General features: G+C 39.8%; 1 protein-coding gene across 7 annotated transcripts in view; it reads left to right on the top strand.

The window, feature by feature from the left end:
- The window catches only part of znf618 (zinc finger protein 618), a 38,956-nt gene extending 26,825 nt beyond the window's left edge, over positions 1-12,131 (top strand). For 5 of the 7 annotated variants that reach the window (XM_038733544.1, XM_038733548.1, XM_038733546.1 and 2 more), the window contains 4 exons: positions 197-274; positions 1,237-1,440; positions 4,847-5,946; positions 6,401-12,131. In XM_038733544.1, coding sequence (XP_038589472.1) covers positions 197-274; positions 1,237-1,440; positions 4,847-5,946; positions 6,401-6,949 — 1,931 coding nt within the window. In that variant the 3' untranslated portion in view covers positions 6,950-12,131. The remainder of the gene's footprint in view (positions 1-196; positions 275-1,236; positions 1,441-4,846; positions 5,947-6,400) is intronic. The other 2 variants (XM_038733547.1, XM_038733545.1) reach the window with 1 other exon arrangement.
- Positions 12,132-20,296: the final 8,165 nt, after the last annotated feature.

Here is a 20,296-nt window from a genome sequence, read left to right as displayed (position 1 = left end):
CATAAAACGTTTAAACACTGCAATAGTTATTTGCAAAGTCGCACAAACTGCATCACAATTGCAAAAGATCACAAAAGCAACAACATCTTGGTGGAACTGACTTTCAGAGCTGTTGATCCAGTATAGATCAGGGAAATGTATTAATTTTCTCCTCCGACAAAGAGTCAATGCTCTTCTGGGCCTTGTGATTTTTTAGAACCCTACACTTGTGGTGCCTGTGGCATCCAGTTCCAGTTCTACAACAACCTGCTGGAGCACATGCAGTCCCACGCTGGTGAGTCCATGACTACAAATGCATGTTAAGCTCGACAGGTTAAAAACACAGAAGGTGAACACACCCTCAGTGGCTGAAATGCATGAGAAAGTCTGTATGATCACACATAATTTGTAATTGTTTAATTGAGGTGTAGGCATTAATTCTTCCACACAGCACAACATTTGTGTTTAGAGTTCCAAGGAATATATTGTGACAATGAAGGTTGTTGCAGATCTGGTTCTGAGGCTGCTGGATACGTGTTTTTTTTGTGTGTGTTTGGTGCATCGTGAGTGTGTCTGTGTTTGTATATACAGTAGGTGCATTGTATTCTGATTATTTTATCAAGTAATCAGTCATTTAGTATATTAAATGTCAGAAATAAAGGCCAATTACAATCTTGCGCAACCACGGCTGAAAGTCATGACAATACTGACAATAATGTCGTCTTGCCAACATATACATTTTACAATGGTTTGAAAACAAGCATAGTAAACAAATACCCATATCAGCTTTAACCACCAAATGTTTGGTATTTTTATTTGATAAATTACTTTAGTGCAGTTTGTTTATCCTCTTATGCATGAATCATGTTGCCTGTCTTAGCATGCAGTTAGAATTATAAAGTTATCATGTGGACAGTTACTGTTATCCAGGCTTCACCAATGAAAACAAAATATATTTACATTAGTTGATCATTTTTCATGAATGTTTGCTGTTGGCTCATCATATGTGCAAACTGACTGAGAAAGGACTTGTTGAACTTGTTTTGTAGGCACAGTTTGTTAATAATAGACTCAGGGAGGCCATATAAAGTATTTTTGTCTTTTCCTTTGCTGACAATTGATTTGTTTTGTTTAATTTTGTGTTTGTTTTAGTCTTTACATTTTTTTCCACTTGGAAACATTTAACATACACTTTCTCCATTTAAACCATACAATGTTGTCACCGTTGCCTGATGTTGCATTTTTGTATCTCCTCAGCGGACAATGAGAACCACACCAAAGGGGACTCTCCCAAAACTTCCTCCGCCGCTGGTCCTCAAGAGCAGCTGTGGAGAGGTGCTCCTCAGGCTCAGGCCCAGATCCAGGCCCAGGCCCAGTCCCAGGTCCAAGCCCAAGCCCATTCCTCAGTTAAACTACAAATCCAGCCTCAAAGTATCTCCCAGAGAAACCACACTCTCAGCCGTAAGTACTGCCATCAACTCAATTAATTTAAATTTTCGGTGTGTAATGTTTCTGAGGATCTATTGATAGAAATGCAATATAAGATCCATAACTATGTTTTCAGTGGTGTATAAAAACCTTACATAAATGAGCCATTATGTTTTTAATACCTTAAAATGAGCCATTTATATCTACATAACCACGGGCACCCCCTTCTATGGAGGTCGCAGTATTTTGTCGTCATGTTTCTACAATAGCTGACAACCGACAAACAGTGCTACAGACCGCGTTTCGTCATCACGGCGTTCTTCTTCTGCTTGTATAATTCCGGCAGTGTAGACACCCGTTACTACATTAAATGCGCCCGTAGAAGAAGAAGAGGGAGGAATAATATAATAATAATAATATACAGTCTCTGAGTAGTCTTCTGGTTTATTAGAAATAAGAAGAGAAGTGACATTTGGACAAATTAACGAGCACACGTGTTATTTAGCACGAGAGCTGACAGTCTGTGGATCTTAATACCATGAAGCCAGAGGAGTCGGGATAGGTACAAACCGCTGACAGCAGAAATCACAGATGTTGTGGACTTCTTCTCCAGCCTGTGGGTTGGCTTTGCCAGTTATGTTAACAAGACAATCAGCTGATCAGTAACGTTAATTGGCAATAAAACCGGAACATTAGCTTAGAGCATGGAAGCATCAGCCAGCTAAACTTCTACTTCCCTGGTAGAAAAATCATGTAAGGTTAGTTGGATTGGTTTATTCTCCAGCGCTGGCTTTGGCTTGTGGTGTAAAATATGTAGTTGTATTAATTTCATGAAGTTACTCTCTCTCTCCAGCCTCTGTTTTGGCTTTGTTGGTTATGTTCTTGAGACAATCAGCTGATCACTAATTGGCAATAAAACAGTAGTTTACAGCTGGAAGCGCCAGCTGGGATTGGCTTCAGCCCCACGTGTGCGCAGGATAAGCGGTTGACAATGGATGGATGGACAGCTGGAAGCCCTTATCAGACTGCTAAACCTTTCATTGCCCTGGTGTGACCTTACCTTCGTGAGATAGATGATGAATATTATTGGCAATAAAACGGTGACAGCAGGGAAGCTCAGATCAGCAGCTGAACGTCACATTTTACTGCCCTGGTTATTTTTACTGCTAATGTTGATATATAACAAGACCGTGTGCCTATCAAGTGAATAATAATGAATACTTTCCAAATTTGCATTAGAAAAAGGTGTTTTTTGGATATTGCTTTGCCACTGTGAACATAAATGTGTAATTTGTACTTTCACACGCTAAATGCCCATTAAAAATGTTGCACCGTTTTACCACAAGCTGAAATTATTGGTGTTAGTACTACTTTGTTTTTCTGTTGTTTTTTAAAAAAATTTAAAAAGACGTTTTGGTAAGATTTGCATGCTTATCTAATTAAGCAAAGTGAGAGAAGCCTTGATCCTCACCTGACAATGCCTTTGTAAACTTCATGTATTATGTGGTTTATAATGAGCTGTGGTGCAGAAACTGTGAGCTTACATTGTCCTGTCTGTCAGTGGTCATACTTGATGCACTAGATGTGATAGTGTTTGAGATGTTCTTCATTTACTTTGGTATGTTAGTCCAGATGAGCCAACCCTCAAGTTGTAAAATACTGTATTCAGAGTATGAGAAATCATGTGGCACTTCATTTCTTGTGGCTGCTGTTTATTAATGAACAAGTAACAATAATATTCAAAAAACATAAACAGGTGCTGGTCATATAATTAGAATATCATCAAAAAGTTGATTTATTTCAGTAATTCCATTCAAAAAGTGAAACTTGGATATTATATTCATTCATTACACACAGACTGATATATTTCAAATATTTATTTCATTTAATTGTGATGATTAAAACTGACAACCAATGAAAATCCCAAATTCAGTATCTCCGAAAATTAGAATATTACTTAAGACCAATACAAAAAAAGGATTTTTAGAAATGTTGGCCAACTGAAAAGTATGAACATGAAAAGTATGAGCATGTACAGCACTCAATACTTAGTTGGGGCTCCTTTTTCTTGAATTACTGCAGCAATGCGGCGTGGCATGGAATGGATTCTGTGCCTCTCCTCTCTTCCTCCAGACTCTGGGACCTTGATTTCCAAAGGAAATGCAAAATTTACTTTCATCAGAGAACATAACTTTGGACCACTCAGCAGCAGTCCAGTCCTTTTTGTCTTTAGCCCAGGCGAGAGGCTTCTGATGCTGTGTCTTGTTCAAGAGTGGCTTGACACAAGGAATGCGACAGCTGAAACCCATGTCTTGCATACGTCTGTGCGTGGTGGTTCTTGAAGCACTGACTCCAGCTGCAGTCCACTCTTTGTGAATCTCCCCCACATTTTTGAATGGGTTTTGTTTCACAATCCTCTCCAGGGTGCGGTTATCCCTATTGCTTGTACACTTTTTTCTACCACATCTTTTCCTTCCTTTCGCCTCTCTATTAATGTGCTTGGACACAGAGCTCTATGAACAGCCAGCCTCTTTAGCAATGACATTTTGTGTCTTGCCCTCCTTGTGCAAGGTGTCAATGGTCGTCTTTTGGACAGCTGTCAAGTCAGCAGTCTTCCCCATGATTGTGTAGCCTATAGAACTAGACTGAGAGACCATTTAAAGGCCGTTGCAGGTGTTTTGAGTTAATTAGCTGATTAGAGTGTGGCACCAGGTGTCTTCAATATTGAACCTTTTCACAATATTCTAATTTTCTGAGATACTGATTTGGGGGTTTTCATTAATTGTAAGTTATAATCATCAAAATTAAAAGGAATGAACACTTGAAATATATCAGTCTGTGTGGAATGAATGTATACATTATACAAGTTTCACTTTTTGAATGGAATTACTGAAATAAATCAACTTTTTGATGATATTCTAATTATATGACCAGCACCTGTAGTTTTACTGAATAATTAAGTAACTATAATTTCTTAATATATCTATCTAAAGAAACTTGATTTCTTGACTGGCAACACTCAGCTATCTCATGGGTGACATCTTTGTCCTGTCTCAGGCAGCGTAGCTATACTCGCTTGGATAGGGAAGGGGGGGTGCGATTTGCAACCCTCACCACTAGATGTCACTATAACTTACACTCTGAACCTTTAATATAAAACTGTTTGTCTGTTCCCTTAGAGCAATAAGACACTCTTTCTCAAGTGAATAAAATTCAAATAATCTCAAGTGTATATAATCTAAATTTTAAAATACAAATATAATTTGTTCCCATATTATTGCCATGTCTTTATCATTCTCTATGATTCTGTATTTTGTTTTCCCTTCTAAGATACTGTATGGTTTCTGCCAGTATATCAAATTAAAAACATTAACACTAATTATCTTTCTTATGTTTTGCTCTGCCTTCCTAACTGCCCATCTGCTGTCTGTGCTGGCAGAGAATAATGGACTACCTGAGAAGGAGCGACAGCAGGTGGCTGAGCGCCTCTTACGAGTAATGTGTTCAGATCTGAGCATGCTAAACGTGCTCAACAGCAAGGACTTCTTGAAGTTGGCACAGACCTTAGTGGATACGGGAGCTCGTCACGGTGCCTACTCTACCCGTGATGCTTTTGGCAATATGAGTGCCTTGGCACTGCGCCAACTGCCCCGCATGTACAACCAAGTGAAAGTCAAAGTCACGTGTGCTCTAGGCTCCAATGCTTCGCTTGGCATCGCTGTCACGTGCCACTCCCAGACATCAGGCCCAGATGCGTGCTATGTTCTAACAGCCTACCAGGTGGAGGGGTCGAGACTGAAGCGCTATGTGCTCGGCGTGAGGGAGGCTGAGCTGAGAGAAGGGCCTGAGCAGGTTCACCACTGGGTGCAGAATGTGCTGTCTGAGTTTGTGATGTCTGACATTCGCACCGTGTATGTCTCAGAGCCCAGAGTTTGGGCAGCAGGATTTGCTGGATCACCGCTTGGTGGTGGTGGGCGGGGCAGGATATGCTTGCGATGTGCTGGGTGTTCGCTCGGTGCAGTTGTACAGGCGGTTCTCGGGAAGCGCAGCCTGCAGGCTCGAGGTCTTAATGAGTTGGCTGAGCTTCTCTCAACGTGCCGAGACATTGCCTCCTCTTCCACGCTGTCTCTTCGTGAGGAACAATGCACCAATACATTCACAAGCACAACTGAGGACTGCACACAGGGCAGCCTTGCACAGTGCCCCACCCCACCTTGCTGGGATCGTATGGCTGAAGCTCTTCTGCAGGTCCATGCCCACTTTGAACAGATTTGCGAAGCTTATGGACGCAGTAAGGCCACGGCTCCTCTCCTCCAGGGTCTCAACAAGCATCTGCTAGGGACGCTGGCTTGTCTGCTGGCACCTCTGCGTCTGGCAGCTCTGGAGCTGAGCAGTCAGAGGAGACCAACCTTACAGCAGGTGCTTCCTGTCTACCTACGCTTGGAGAAGTTTTTTACATCCAAAGCTGGAGAGGCTGGAACCGGCACGGCTAGCAAACTTTGCCACTACTTCCTGGAAGCACTTAAAGAAAACTTCAAGGTACTAAACTCGTTTTGCTCACATTAGGTTTAAAATGAGCATTTTGCTTCAGTTTGTCAAAGTGATATGATTCCTCTTAAATTACTGACATTCTGTAAAGAATGGGGCTAGGTATCGTTTAAATCTAACATCGCTGGTGCTGATAAAATGCCAAGAGTTTCAGTATTCTACAAAACTATTCCTTATTTAATTTAACAAAAACTATTTCTCTAATCTAAAATGTTGTTGCCTGAATAATATGCCAATAAAACTGTCAATATTTAGATTTAAACCAGGAACTATTTGAAAATGTGTAAACAAAATTACAGACATTAATGTCGACTTGACAGTCAGATTGGTACCAATCAAGGTTCAATACCCAGCACTAGTAAAAGGCCTTGATATTTAATGGATGCATATGAATAATTGGTATAAGGCACCACTAACAGTCATTGAAATGTTCCTCTTTTTCTAGGTTGAACGAGCCCACCAGGTAGCTATGGTCCTGGACCCACAGCTCAAGCTGCGTTCAGTGCCGGCCTACCAGCATGAAGACATAATCTCCCGTGCATGCGAAATGGCTGCTGAAACCAGGGATGGAGGTATGACTGGTGGTGGAGGTTCAGGTGGCGAAGAGCGGGATACCGATGGCCCACCAACCCCTAAAATAAGCCGTATAGAAGGAGGGGGAAACAATGGCGGAACCTCAAGGGGGGCCTCCTCGTCTTGCACGTTGTCCGGTAATGATGATAGTCAGAGCCAAGTTAGACAAGAGATTTTTAAATACCTGGCCGAGCCTCTTCTCCAAGGCTCACCTGACCTCTTCCAGTACTGGAGCTCAGCGGTGAGTGAGAAGTTCCCCAGGCTTGCTCGCCTGGCACTGTGGCTCCTTGCCGTGCCTGCTGTGGGAATACGAAGTGAGTGTGTGACTGTGTGTGAGCAGAGCCTGGCTATGAAGAGGAGGCAGCAGGTTACCGCTGAGGAGATGAACAAACTCATTTTCCTTCGCTCCAACATGGGCTAGGAAAGACACTTAACCAACCCTAACCAACCAAACCTTCACCTCCAACCAATGACTGAAGACTATTATTTATATACTGTAGGTTTAGACCAACTGTAAACTTAAATGTGTATGGACATTAATATACTTCTCGAGACGGATATTTACAGGAAACTCACATTGTATAGGTTGCAAACACCCATAAAATAATACGGCTTATTACATATTTTATATGGAGAAAGGATTGTTGTAAAGTACTGTGGACAAAATGTAGGGGTGGAACGCTAACTCTCAAAAGATTGTCCTGTTTGATATGCCACCCTTGACTTGGGATGCATGTAAGCAGGAGGAGTTTAGGTCTTATCACGACCAGTGATTTGAATTGGTCCAGCCTAATGACGAAACTGATAAAAGGCTATAATGCTGTTATTCTCACTGGGTAGGCAACATTTTCAGGTAAAGTCAGCTTCCACTGCTTGAACCTACTGTCAGACCTCTGAAAACAATCTTACTAGATTATCAAAGATGTCCAAGAGATATATAGCAGGAAGTACTGTAGCATGTACAGTATGTTGGAGAATGATCATTTTCATTGGTGACAAAAAATTCAAGTGGTGAATCCTCACTGCCATCGCACCTCTGACAATTAAGTGTACAAGGTTTATGATTTACTGTTATGTATAACTGAAAATTATATTTTTCAACATAATCAGCCATAGGAGGTGGAAAAGTAGCTGAGAGCTAAATCATTACAGCTAATTTGATGGTTGCTTCAGTGGCATAAAAATGTAGCTATGGATTATTTGCATGCACTGCATTCATTTTTCATTCAAAAAAACAGCAGCTGATAAAACATTAACAACGATATGATACTTTCCCTTTTGTTTATGTTACAAATTGGAATGAAAAGTAAACTGACAGTTTGTTTACTTTCTAAAATTAACTCAAAGAGGTCTTATGCTGCTAGATATGGAATTCAAATGGCTAGAATTGCACAGGTGGGCCCACATCATGAAGTTAAGTTGAATAAAATTAAGCTATTGGTTGAGTTTTCTTAACAAATATTAGTTTTTTTTACATGCACAAAGACGACAACATCATATTGGAACCTGTTTGCAGTCAGCTTTTACACTGATTTCATTCAACTATACCGTAGCTGGATTGCACCAACAGGGAATTAAATAACAAGTTGGATAAATAAATCTTCTATTATCCTTTAATACTTGATGGTGCAACCCAGCTTGTATGTCAGTAACTAGATAGTTTCCAGTGCTGGTAATTCAGGAATGTCAGTCAGCTCTGTGAAACAAAAGACCTATAGTCAACTATCAATACATTTCTTTATACTGAAGACGTTTTGCCTGTGCGTTGCCCTCAGATAAACAGCAGAAATGTTATTTGCCTTCAGTTTGGCGAGCTCTTAGGCAAGGATTTAATACATAATTGTATAAATCCTTGTGTGGTTGCCCTGTGCGTGTGTATTTTTTCCAAAGCTTAATTAGAAGTGACTTGTCCATAGGAAAGTTAATATTATTTTATTTATTCTTCTTTCCTCATTTATCATTCTAATACAAGCATTGTCTTCCTCGTGAGCGACAAATGTCCAAATGTTTTCAAGGCAATAAGCTTTATCATAGGGCATAGTTTCCATCTTCATCTACTAAAAGTGACTGTTCTCATGATGTTCCTACAGTTAATTATTAATGGTAAATTATTTTCTGTTTGTGAAATCTACGGGATTTTCTCAGGAATGAGTACACCCAAGCAGGCACCGCCGCTTTTTCCTCACTGTACCGAAAACACCAAACTGACCTCACTGCCGAGGTATGTACTGAACCGTGACTTTTTGCGAAACGTTCCACCCCAAATACAGTTAGTGCCATTTGCAACAAACAAACAAAAAATGGATCACTGAGTGTTTCTTTTTTTTTTCAGGATGAAGCAAATTCTGCCAGTACATTCACTAAAGTCAACACATGCATACTAATGAAGTCAAGTTATTTATTTTTTTATGGATTCTAGTATACATTTACATGAGCTAATACCTCCTAAAATGACTTGGATGAATGGAAGTTATACTGTAAATTTGTTTGTTGCCTTTGGTACTAATTAGTCAAGTACTAGTTTGTCATCTCTGTTTTTGGGCCTTAAGTCACTTTCATGCATTCACTTTAAACCCTACAGCCAGAGCCAACATCATGCCTTTTTATTGCTGTTAAATGGCCTTCTATTCACCATCTTTTCTAAAGCTCGTATTTTATTTTATATTTTTTGTTTTTCAATCCTGTAGACTCAAAGGGAAGTGTGGCTGATGGTCGACAGTGTCCTCTAGTGGTCAAATGTGGAAAAAAAAATCATGGGTAACTGGTATTTGACAAGTGCTTTACTCCAAAGTTGAACTAAGTGAACATGCTGCTTGGAGTCATCTCTTGGTTTATGAAACAGGTCAGGGATTATTTCAACAACAACAAGTATCAAGCACAAGTATCCACTCTATAAACTTATACTGAAAAGAGTCTGTAGCAGATTAGAAATCACATTAGCAGGTCTTCATTGGGAGTCATACCATAGCAGGACAGTATATCAATACTGATACTGTGGTATGAAACATTTGGATTTTGTTTATCATACTATTTGTGGTGCAGCTTAAATATTGTTTTTGATGCAGGGTGCAGAACAGTTTAATGCTATAGGCAATGTCTCCACTTTCTTGGCCAGAACTAACAATGTTTTCTTTGCCAGAGGCTACACCATCTACCCCATATTCAAATATTAAACACTAATAGTCATAACTGAAGATTATCAGTTGAAAATAAAAAAAATATTATTTTATCTCTCTTTTTGTCATGTTTCCCAGCTTTAGGCCTCATTATAACTTGGGGTATGGTCACATTACATCTCAGCCCAACGAATATTCGCTCAGTTTCCCATCCATTTCAATTGAAGCCTGTATGGGTGATAAATCAAGGATACATTTCCTGTTTTGGATGATCTCCATGGATAAGAGTTGACCTTTGTTCACCTTTGACCTCATAGATGTGCATGGTCAGCCAGTAGGAGCACTAATGACCTGTACTTGGATGAATATGGAGAAGTCACTATTCTAGTCCTGTGGCAACACCTTGTTTTTGTATAATATCACACTAACAGACAAATACTGCTGCATCGCCCTCATAGACGGGTTACAGTTAGTGATCGCTCCGACAAACATTTGTTTATGACCTGGGTCGGAATTGTGACGACATGTCCTTTTTTCGGCTTTGTTAAACATAAGGCTAATGTGACTACCTTTTTAGGACACAGAAAGTAGGAAGTCAAGTCAGTTGCACACAGGAAATTATAGGGTATCTGAGTGAATGGTTTGAAGTGGAAAGCCAAGAACAGATCTTGGTCTCACTAAAATGAAAACCTTTCGTAGTACATGATGGAATTTGTTTTCAGCTATATGATAAAACTTTTACAAGAAGAAATGCATAGAAGGTTGAAAATGCTTAAATTATGTCAGTCAAAGGCTCTGCATTGTTTCACAAACTACTTTTTTTTTTTTTTTTATAGACCGTAGCCCTCCTTACCTCTCTCAACAGCTTTGATTTAGTGTTTTCTTGAATGTTTTTCTCTCCTTAAAGAGTTATTTAACATCGGGGTGAAAAGCACTGTTTTTCTGCCCTCTCTGGTTGGAGGTTTTGAGCATGTTTCACCTCTGGGTGTGGTCAGAAAGGTGCTCTGTTGCACCTGAAAACCATACCCAACAGCGATGTTGTGGGGTCTTAGAGTACACCTGTACGTCGCTGTAGCCAGGTGAGAAGTTAAACCACTGGAGGTCAGCAAAGACAATATTTTCGAGGGGTGTTGAGTTAAAATGGTTTCTTTAAGATGTCTGATTTTTTTTCTTTTACATCGAGACATCTTTTCATCGTGATAATTTGCATTCTTGAAATTAATATGTATTCTGCTGTTTTCACACTGATTCATGTCACACATTTATATTTTGGTAAAAAATAAAAATATTGCTGTAAATTATATTTAAAATTACATTTTTTAAGTATCAAATCCAATGTGTTACCTCAGTACTCAAGGTAATGTTGTAATTTAAAGATTGGAAGATCTCCTGTTGAGACAAAATTTTACTTTGGTCAAAGATATAGTCAAAATACAGTATATTGGTTTGCAGTTTTAGCAGTGATCCTCCATTGAACTGATGAAGGGATTTTTCTTACGGTTTTTAAATAAGTATTTTAAGTAGAATATGCTCTGGGACAAAATGCCATTGTTGACGTAATTATGTCAACTTAATTTTACTTAGAAATAGCATTCTTTTTGCTGATTAAATTATATCTAAGATATGCATGCTTTTAATAAGAGTACTGATATATAAAGTTAGAGCCACATGATTCACTTGCATCTGATGAACACTGGCCTATGAGTAGACGATACCTTAAGACACACTATCAAGAGTCAGATAAGCAACCTGGACTGAATTTTAACTTTCGAGGTGGGAGTAGCGATGCTGATCATGGGTTGGTGTTCATGGGTTGACATCATCCATTTTCAGTGGATGTCTTATGTAAATACAAGAGAACTGCTGTTTTTATGCCACAAGGGGGAGACTTCATTTCAGAGATACAGTAGGGAACACCAATAACATTATACCTCTATTTTCTACAGTAGCATTTCAAAAGGTTTTGATATAATAGAAAACACAACTTAGATACTGTTATTAGAAAATTGAAATCAGCTGTAAGTTTTATTTTGTTCCAGGATTTTAACTTATTCAGATAATAACTGTAAAAAATGGTATAAGAATGCTAACATGGAGATCTGCTCTGTTTAATTATGGATTATAGTCTGTATTATCAATTCAGGTTAAGAAATTAGTGTTGCTTTCATCCTATTTTACCGGCATTACTTCCTTTTATACTCTGCTAAAATGCAAAAAAATGTGTTTGATTCCATTCATTTTGTCTTTTTTATCGCACTTTGGCAGCAGATTCCTATGTAGCTTCAGATCTTTGTTGTCTTATTAGTAAGCCTAATTTATACTTTTGTAGCAACACTATTTTTATATAATGGCAAAGAAAGAGTTCAGTGTCTTTTTTTTTGTTTTGTTTTTCCTGTGTCATATGTGGCAGCGCTGTTCAATGTTCTTGAATACAATACCCACTGTAGTATGTGATGTGTGAATAAACTCCAAATCTGTCAAACTGTGGTGCAGTTAGAGGTGATAGTTGTCTGTGTATGTATGTGTGGAGGGTGGAAGGATGGTGGAGGACCTGGGAAGTATGTTAATGCCATTAAGTCCAGGTTTATCTCTGTAGTAGTGTGTATTCAAAAGCTTTAAACTGCCTTTGCTCACAGTTTGGATGAAAGAAGTTTCCTTTTCAGTCGGGGGGGGGGGAGTTAAATCTTAAGAAACAAACTTCTGTATTTATGAATCAAGAGAACCAGAGAAGATATTTCACTATCGTCCTGTTTAAAAAAAAAAAAAAAAAAGAGGCTGGTTGCTTATTTTCAGTATGAATGAGGACTCCCACCCAGAGAGAAATGAAGCAGGGCTTTCCACAGTGGCTGAGAGTGAGAGAGTGAGGGCCCCAAACATATGTAGAGGGGAAAGAGGCCCTATATAAGGGCAGAGTGATTGAAGACTCACACATGGGGAGTGAATATACAGAGGCTGCTTAGAGGTGCGTGCAAGGGTTCCCCAGGGGCCACGGATAGGGCAAAAGAGCAAGGGAGTGAGACAGAAAGAGGGGAAAGAGCAAGCAAGTGTTCATCACAGCCTGCTATGTCTCCCTCCTTTCGCACCCGGGTCAGTCGGCCCCCAAGGTGCAGCAGTCTGCAGCCATGCAGAAACAACCACAATCTTGTCCCCTCCGCTGCTCCCAACACAAGGGCTGACTACCAAAGCCTAATTTGCAGCACATGCGTCCAAGTTTGCCTGCTTCACCAACACCCCCCCCCCCACACACACACACACAAAATACGACCTCTTCCCTTCCTCCACACCCCACTGCTGAAGGTGACGCTTTTCCACAAGCCATTACTACAGTGACATGCTAAGTTTGTTTTGCTTACGGCACCAAGTGTTTGCGAGCCGGCCCTCATTTTCAGCCATTTAGAAAGAAAATATGGGGAAAACAACCCGCCCATTGCACAATTGCTTCTGTTTCGTTCTGGGTTAAGGGAAAGTTGCAGATCAGCTCTTTCTCAAGAAAAGTCAGGATGAGTATGTGGGTCTGTTTTGCAATCAGCATACCCACATATAAGCAGAAAATATGAGCTGTTTTTCACTGGATGCCATCTTGCCAAGTTCTAAATGATGAATCTGGGCTTTGACTGCGTTGAGAGAGTGATAAATGCAGCGGCTGAATATAAAGGGGGTTCCCTCTGTGTACTAGTATAGGAACACTAAGTTGGAACACTAGGTGGCACTACCTAGCCTTTTATCAGCTACAGTGCGAACAAGGTAAAAGCATCAACCATATGATTCAATGCAATCCAGTATAGCAAAAGTACAAAGTAAGGCCTCCGCTGTTAACATAGATTTGAGAACAAAAATCAAATGAAGTAATTTTGAATTGCATTAAGGTGAAGAACTTGACACGCTGTCAAGCTCCAGGTAAGGATGGTCCTGAAAATGAAGGGCCAAGATGTTTTGGGACCAGCTGAGGCTTGCTAAGACCAGCCAGAAGCCCATCCAATATTTTTCCCTTTAATGATTGCCTCTGTGCCTTTGTTTATGGGGTTATTGACTATACATAGCAACAGGAGTCCAGCTCCACTTCTATAATTAAGGAAGGCAGATGAGTTTTGGGTCATTTGGAGTTTTTGGTCTGGAGCATTTACATGTTTTTGCACAGTTAGAGAAATCCAGAGCACCTGAAGAAATCCCCTGACAGCAGGAAATCAGGTAATCACAAAAAAAACAGACAGAGTCAAGTTGATGGCCATGAATTAATGCGCTACCATGCAGCACTTTACCTACATAATTTATGCTTGACTTTCATGTTCACCATCTGCACATTCACACTTAAACTCTTCATTTTTTTCAGCTTGTGAAACTGACTGTTTTGCTTTGCTCAGTAAGACACATGTAGCCATCCAGTTGCATTTACAGTAACAGAGAAAGTTCTGTAGACTTCCCTTTGCCCTTGGCTGTTACACAACCAAAAGAGAGACATCCAGGTTTTGTTTTCCAAGCCCAAATCAGGCGGTGCTATGCAGCTTTGCTCCCACCTCTGGCAATGACAAGGTTGGCACCTTCACCCCTGCCCAACCAATGGCCATCACAGCTGTCCCGGCTTGTCTGCTCACTGAGCATTGGAGGGACAGGGAAGGACAGGCGGAAGGAAGTGTTCTTATCTTCCACTCCTTGTCCTGTATGGTGGACCCGGTGGCACCGGCACTGTAGTTTTTCCTGCTCAGCAGGTGCTGACTTTTATCAGTAGTGACATGAATGTACAGAACTGCCAGGGCGCATCCACCCAGTTGCTGTCAGGTGTCGTTCCCGCTAACACTCCACCTAGCCCCTGACCTCACAGGCACCGGGTGCGCCTGTCTGTTCGCCTGCGTTCTCTGCTGCCTCTGCACACCTGCACATACACGCATATATACACATGCACGCACATCATACACAGACTCAGATTAAAGTCTTTTCCCACAGTAGGCCGAAAAGATTAAGTATGTGGCTCATGTACCTTCTGTATGTTGCTAGGTTCTGCCCAAAGCCACAAATGATAGAATATAATGTAAACTATACCATGATGTCTTCACTGACACACATGATGAGTGTCCAGGTGTTTTGCACTCCTCATATGTTCCAGCACACAGGTACTGGCAACATCCTCCCTCAAACAAAGGGCACATAGTCTGCGAGGCTTGTGATGAGGAATTTCACTGCCTATTACAGTAGGCAGAGCAGCATTTGAATATTTCATATCTAAGTCAGAGTTATGAGATGACGCTGAAGTGTGAAAATATGATGTTTGCTTGAGAAAGGCAAGTGCGGTCACTGTGAAAAAAGAGGTCAAGGTTAAATTTGCTCTGTGGATATAAATAGCCCTTCAGTGATGTCCCCCTGATCTCACCGTTATCATTTATTAATCGTTGTCATGATCTGGGGAGCACATCCAGCCTCACCATGCAATTTCAGACAGCTGATGACAATGACAAGAGGAGGACTAATATCCACACTGAATTTTAGACCCTTTCAGTGAAGCCCATATATTTTGGGGTTTAGTGAAACAGGCTAATTGGTTTTGTGCAAAAATGTAATTGCCCTTTTGTTAAACTGCCATATTCAGGATTTCTGATGCTGGTCTTTAGAACCATTGTTATTGCCAGGGAATATCAGTGGTTGTGTTCCCGACATGACTCTGCCTTTTGTTAAGTCTTTTTTTCACTGACATAATTTCTCCATTCCACAACTAATTTGCACCAAGAGAACCTAAGGCTTGACAAGTAACATTGCACACACCAATAAAATTGTGCTGTTTGGCTGGAAAATTATTACAAAATATCAGACGTTGAAAGTAATCAACTCGCCTGTCTTAGCTTATTTTACAATCAGTTCCTTCTGCTGCCATTTTTTTCTCCCCTCTTTTGTTCCCCCTCTGTGGTGTCTGTACAATTTTAAGCTGCTCAATCATTTCACCTTCTGCTACACTTTTCAAACTTCTTACCCTGCAAATGAGTTGTTAGTCACTGTCACATGGGCTATTTTGACAGCTCACTAAGCTATAAAACATATACCATGTTATGTAACATAGGGGATTTAAATCCATATCATGACCTGTTTGTTTTTCCATGTCCTCTCTCTCCTCCCTATTTTGTCTGTCCCTCACTGCATGTAATTAAATACAATAATATGAAAGAGCATTTGAAATTCTTTTTTCAGAGAATGTATTAACATCTCTTTGGGCTCTTACATGTTTTCACACTTGGCTCTCACAGGTCTGATTATGCAATATTTGTATCTCAATTGCTTTTCTTTTGAAAATCTTTTGGTCCATGAATTGTAGACTTGAAGCAGTAGCATGGGCTCACTGAGATCTGTGAAGTTTTTTTTTTTAATAGAATATTTTTACATTTAACATTTAACATTTTACTCATTTTACTCTCTTGTTCAGATTTAGATTAGAAGATTGAATACCAATTTTGTATTTGTCGGTTAATCCGAACCTAGAGCCAGCAATCTCTTAGCTTAGGTTAGTCTAAAGATTGAAAGCAGGGGAAAGCAGCTAGCCTGGTTCAAAACTTAGATAAAGACACTTCCAAAGCTCAGCGATAAACATGTTATATCTTGTTTATTTAATCTCCACAGAAAAGCAAAGTGTAAAAATGACATGTTGTGGGGTTTTTTGAGGATCATGGGCCAAACTGTTTCTTGGCTGTGGGCAGGGATAGTCCTGGGAGTCACTGCCTCCGGCCAAGAAATGGTCACATAGTACATAAGGACCACTTTAGAAGTGGTGGTAGGTGCATTAGTATATTTTAATTATTATAGTTTTACCTTGGGACAGAGCTAGGCTAGCTGTTTCACCTTGCTTCCAGTCTTTATGCTAAGCTAACTGAAAGCAAATAATGTTTGTGTGTTCTTTTTATGTTTTGGTGGTGCTGGGAGATGGAAGGGGATGGAGTATATGATTATAATTGAGACATTTGTTTTATGTCATCTTAAGGTAACACAGTACTGAGGTGAAAGTAATTTTGTGAGTGACTTCTATGTGTCATCACTTAAGTATACAGTTCTATCTGATTTTAGGGCATTCAAATTGTATTACAAACCTTTTAAATCTGTTTTATTGCTGCATGACATGAGTGTGCAGTTAGGATATTGCCCTTAGTTTTAAAATAATTATCTTTTCTCACAGAACAGCCCAGACCAGCTCGCGCTTGGAGCTTGGCTCTCCGCCAACTAATGTCGTGAGGCGTCGCTCTGGAGCTGAGGTAAAGAAAGTACATTTTTAATGATTTGGCATTGAGTGCCTTTCTATTCTATATGCCATCATCTCATTTCCATGATTTGTAACTACTTGTTGGATGGAATGATTCCTGAGGGAGAATAATTCCTTGGGACAGAAGCAGATACTCAATTGAAAATACACACTGGGCAATTTTAATTTGAGCAGATACTGAAAAATGACCCATTTATTAAGCCTGTTTTATAATCAAAGCTAATGGATCATTTCAATTTTCTTAACTCTGGAATTGCTAAAAGGAAACGAGGAGAGGCTGCCTGTGTCTTGTAATTTGGATATATGAAATGAGGTGATTTAGAATTCAGTCTACTACAAGTATACTTGTGTAATCATAAGGCTTGTTTGAGTTTCTTTTTGTAAAAGTAAGGTTTTTCCACTGCAAGAATTTTTGATGAATGTGTTATTCTACAAATATTAACCTTATTTTTCTTTTTTTTTCTTTTTTTTTTTTTTTTTACAGCTACCACTAAATGAGACAAAGATGGCCAAAGCATTTATGTGTGTGTGTGTGTGTGTGTGTGTGTGTGTGTGTGTGTGTGTGTGTGTGCGTGCGTTTGTTCTTGCCATAAGGAACTGATCACTATGCAGCCACAGATCTAAATCTCCCACAAGGTGTCTCAGATTTGGAGCAAACACAGAGGGACCCAAGGGCACTACAGGTGCATCACGATGACGCACACCACTCATCAATGTCCTAGTCCTTGACAATGTCATTCTAAACTGAGGAAAAAAAGACGCTTCTGGGATCTGTTCAGTGAGGCAGGCTTGTTTACATTCTCCCTTTTCTTACTCATCCTAATTCTTTCTGGCATTCTTTTTCCTCTCACTCCTTTGTTTTGATGGACGCCGGTATCTTATTGGAGGAAACAAAAAGACAAGTTGATTGATCAGGCCGGGGGGTATCGATCAAGCTGATCCTCTGCCATGACCCTTGACCTTTCGATTGATAGCAGCCCCCATAATGAGGCCTCAGAACAGAGACCGTAGGATAGGGGGTTTTGGGAAGGGCATCTGTGGAGAAAAAAAGAAACCCAAGGGGATGGGTGGCGTACACGCACACAGAGCCCAGCTCAATCAACTTGGTGCCATTGTTACATTGCAGTGCCCTCGATAACCCCAATTTGCATAATCGGCTTTTGCATTGTTCGGCCCAGACACATTAAGGTGCGGCCTTACATTGTTGACTGCAAATCTGCACGTGGCCATTGTTGGCTCATCTCAATGTAGCTTAATGCATTGTTTACTTATACTGCAGCTTGTGTTTTTTTGCTTACTGACTTTACCATCGCACTAGATGCATTGTTTCCTTTCCCAGCCGGGGTAAAATATATGTTACATCTTCCGCAACACAGTGTGTCTACAAAAACCACAATGTTATTTACATACTCCACAAAGCACTTTCATTATTTACGACATACCCAAAGACCATATAGGTAGGTAGGTTCTTTACGAAGTCCACTGCATTTTGTTAGCGTTGTTTACCAACCACATTCTAGACATTCCTGCCATTTTTCTGTGGGTTGTAGTTGCCTAAGCTCTGCACCTCTTTGAAACCTGTGAGACATTTGTACCTTGGTTTTAAAGCTCCATATACAAAGTGTCCACTTCTTTTGTTCTGATAAACACATTCATGCTAAAAAGTGTAAAATACACACATACACACATTTTATGCACCTAAACACAGGCTCCCACCTATTGGTATTTCTGCTTACAGGTAAAACACACTTCCATCAACCACGTGTAATCCAATCAAATATAGTCATACAGACACTGGTGTGTAAGCGTGCACACTCATCCACATTTACAGTATTGCACCACTGTAAATATATCCTGCCAGTGAAACACCCAACCTCAAATATATTGAGCGATGATACTTGGTAGTATTAATATAAGGGACAACTTTAATAGATATGAAGCTTTGATATGTGCTCACAAAGGACACTTGGGAGAATGTTGACAGGTACTTGTGTTGATTTAGTTTTAGCCATTCTTGCATTTACAGCTCAGTAGCATAAAGCACATATTCAAATTTAGTTTTTGTATTTGAAACTGCAGACTGATAGAGTACGTGGCTGGCCAGAACAGCAAAACAACGGGGAATCCAGCGGTCTCCATATTCCGCTCTGGTTTCCCTTTGTGTTCGTTACTATATTTAAAGTATACGGCATGGAGACATCCTGACCTCCACACTGCAGGTGTTTTGTGTGGATGCAAGAAATTGGGCTGAGGCATGCTCTGCAGCCGCGTTACCTCCAGTTGGAAAGCAGTTGAACTGTGGTATACAGTTGCTATCTATATCTTTCATCTGTAATGTTTGAGGTTTTCTCTCCTTAGTGCTTAACAGTGTTACTGTTGCTCTGTGGTAACTGCTGTCAAATTTGATTCATCCCCTAAAAGCCTCTGTTGTAGCCTCATGCGGTGAGTGTGTGCAGTAATTTGATTAAGTTTGAAAATCATCTCATATTTGGCTATGAATTAAAGTATTTTTAAAACTCCTTGCAACCATTAACTCCAGAATTGACATATCCTGTTAAAGCCATTTATCTTTGTGTTCAAAAAGAGGGTTTTTACTCATTTGTATTTGAATGAAATTACATTGCTTACATTACATCACATTAATGGATTTTATTGGCTATTTGGGGGCAGCGCAGTGCATAAGTAGAGTTATCAGGATTTTTTTTGTGGACTGTAAAACCAAAACAATGAGTAAAACAACACTGTAAACCTTGGGTGATAATTCTCTGTAGATTAGTCACTACAAGCAACATTTTTCACAATGCAAGTAGTCATGATCAATTGTTAATGTAAAAAATATTACTGTACTGTATACTGTATAATGATTTAAATTACTTGATTAAGAATGTGATGATGTTTGACTCACAAAAAAAGACAATGTGTTGGTAAATCTTCAAGAGCTGGAATGAAAAAAGACTTTCCTTTTTGTATAATTAAGTATAGTTCATAGTTCATTTTATCAGGTTCCCTAAATAAAGCTTGTGTAGACTAGATTTGTTTGACTGTACTGTAGGTATTGAAAGGGCATATGGTGCTCTACAGATCTCCAAATGTCAAAGGGGATTATACCATAAATAATAATGGGTGTATTTCACAACGTGAATGCCTACACAATATACAGTTGATTTTTTTGTGAGTAACATCTTGCAAGTTAAGGAAGTAGGGTTTGAGTTTTAGGGCAATGAGTTCAATGTGTGAATGTAATGCTCACAATTCAGTATGGACCAACTTGGAATGGCTGTTGCATGAATTTCTTATTTGCACTTTCCTCCTCAATTCTTTCCTTGCCCCAAAGCAATCCTTTGGTCCATCCTAAATGTTTTCAATAAGACCAAGCTGATTTTCTTCCAATGGGCCATATCCCATTCACCTTACCAGA

Source organism: Micropterus salmoides, unplaced genomic scaffold, assembly GCF_014851395.1.
Source record: "Micropterus salmoides isolate LMB-PRFRI ecotype aquatic unplaced genomic scaffold, ASM1485139v1 Ms_hic_scaffold_20, whole genome shotgun sequence".
In the NCBI taxonomy this organism is placed as follows: domain Eukaryota; kingdom Metazoa; phylum Chordata; class Actinopteri; order Centrarchiformes; family Centrarchidae; genus Micropterus; species Micropterus salmoides.
This window is presented reverse-complemented; position numbering and strand designations above follow the sequence as displayed.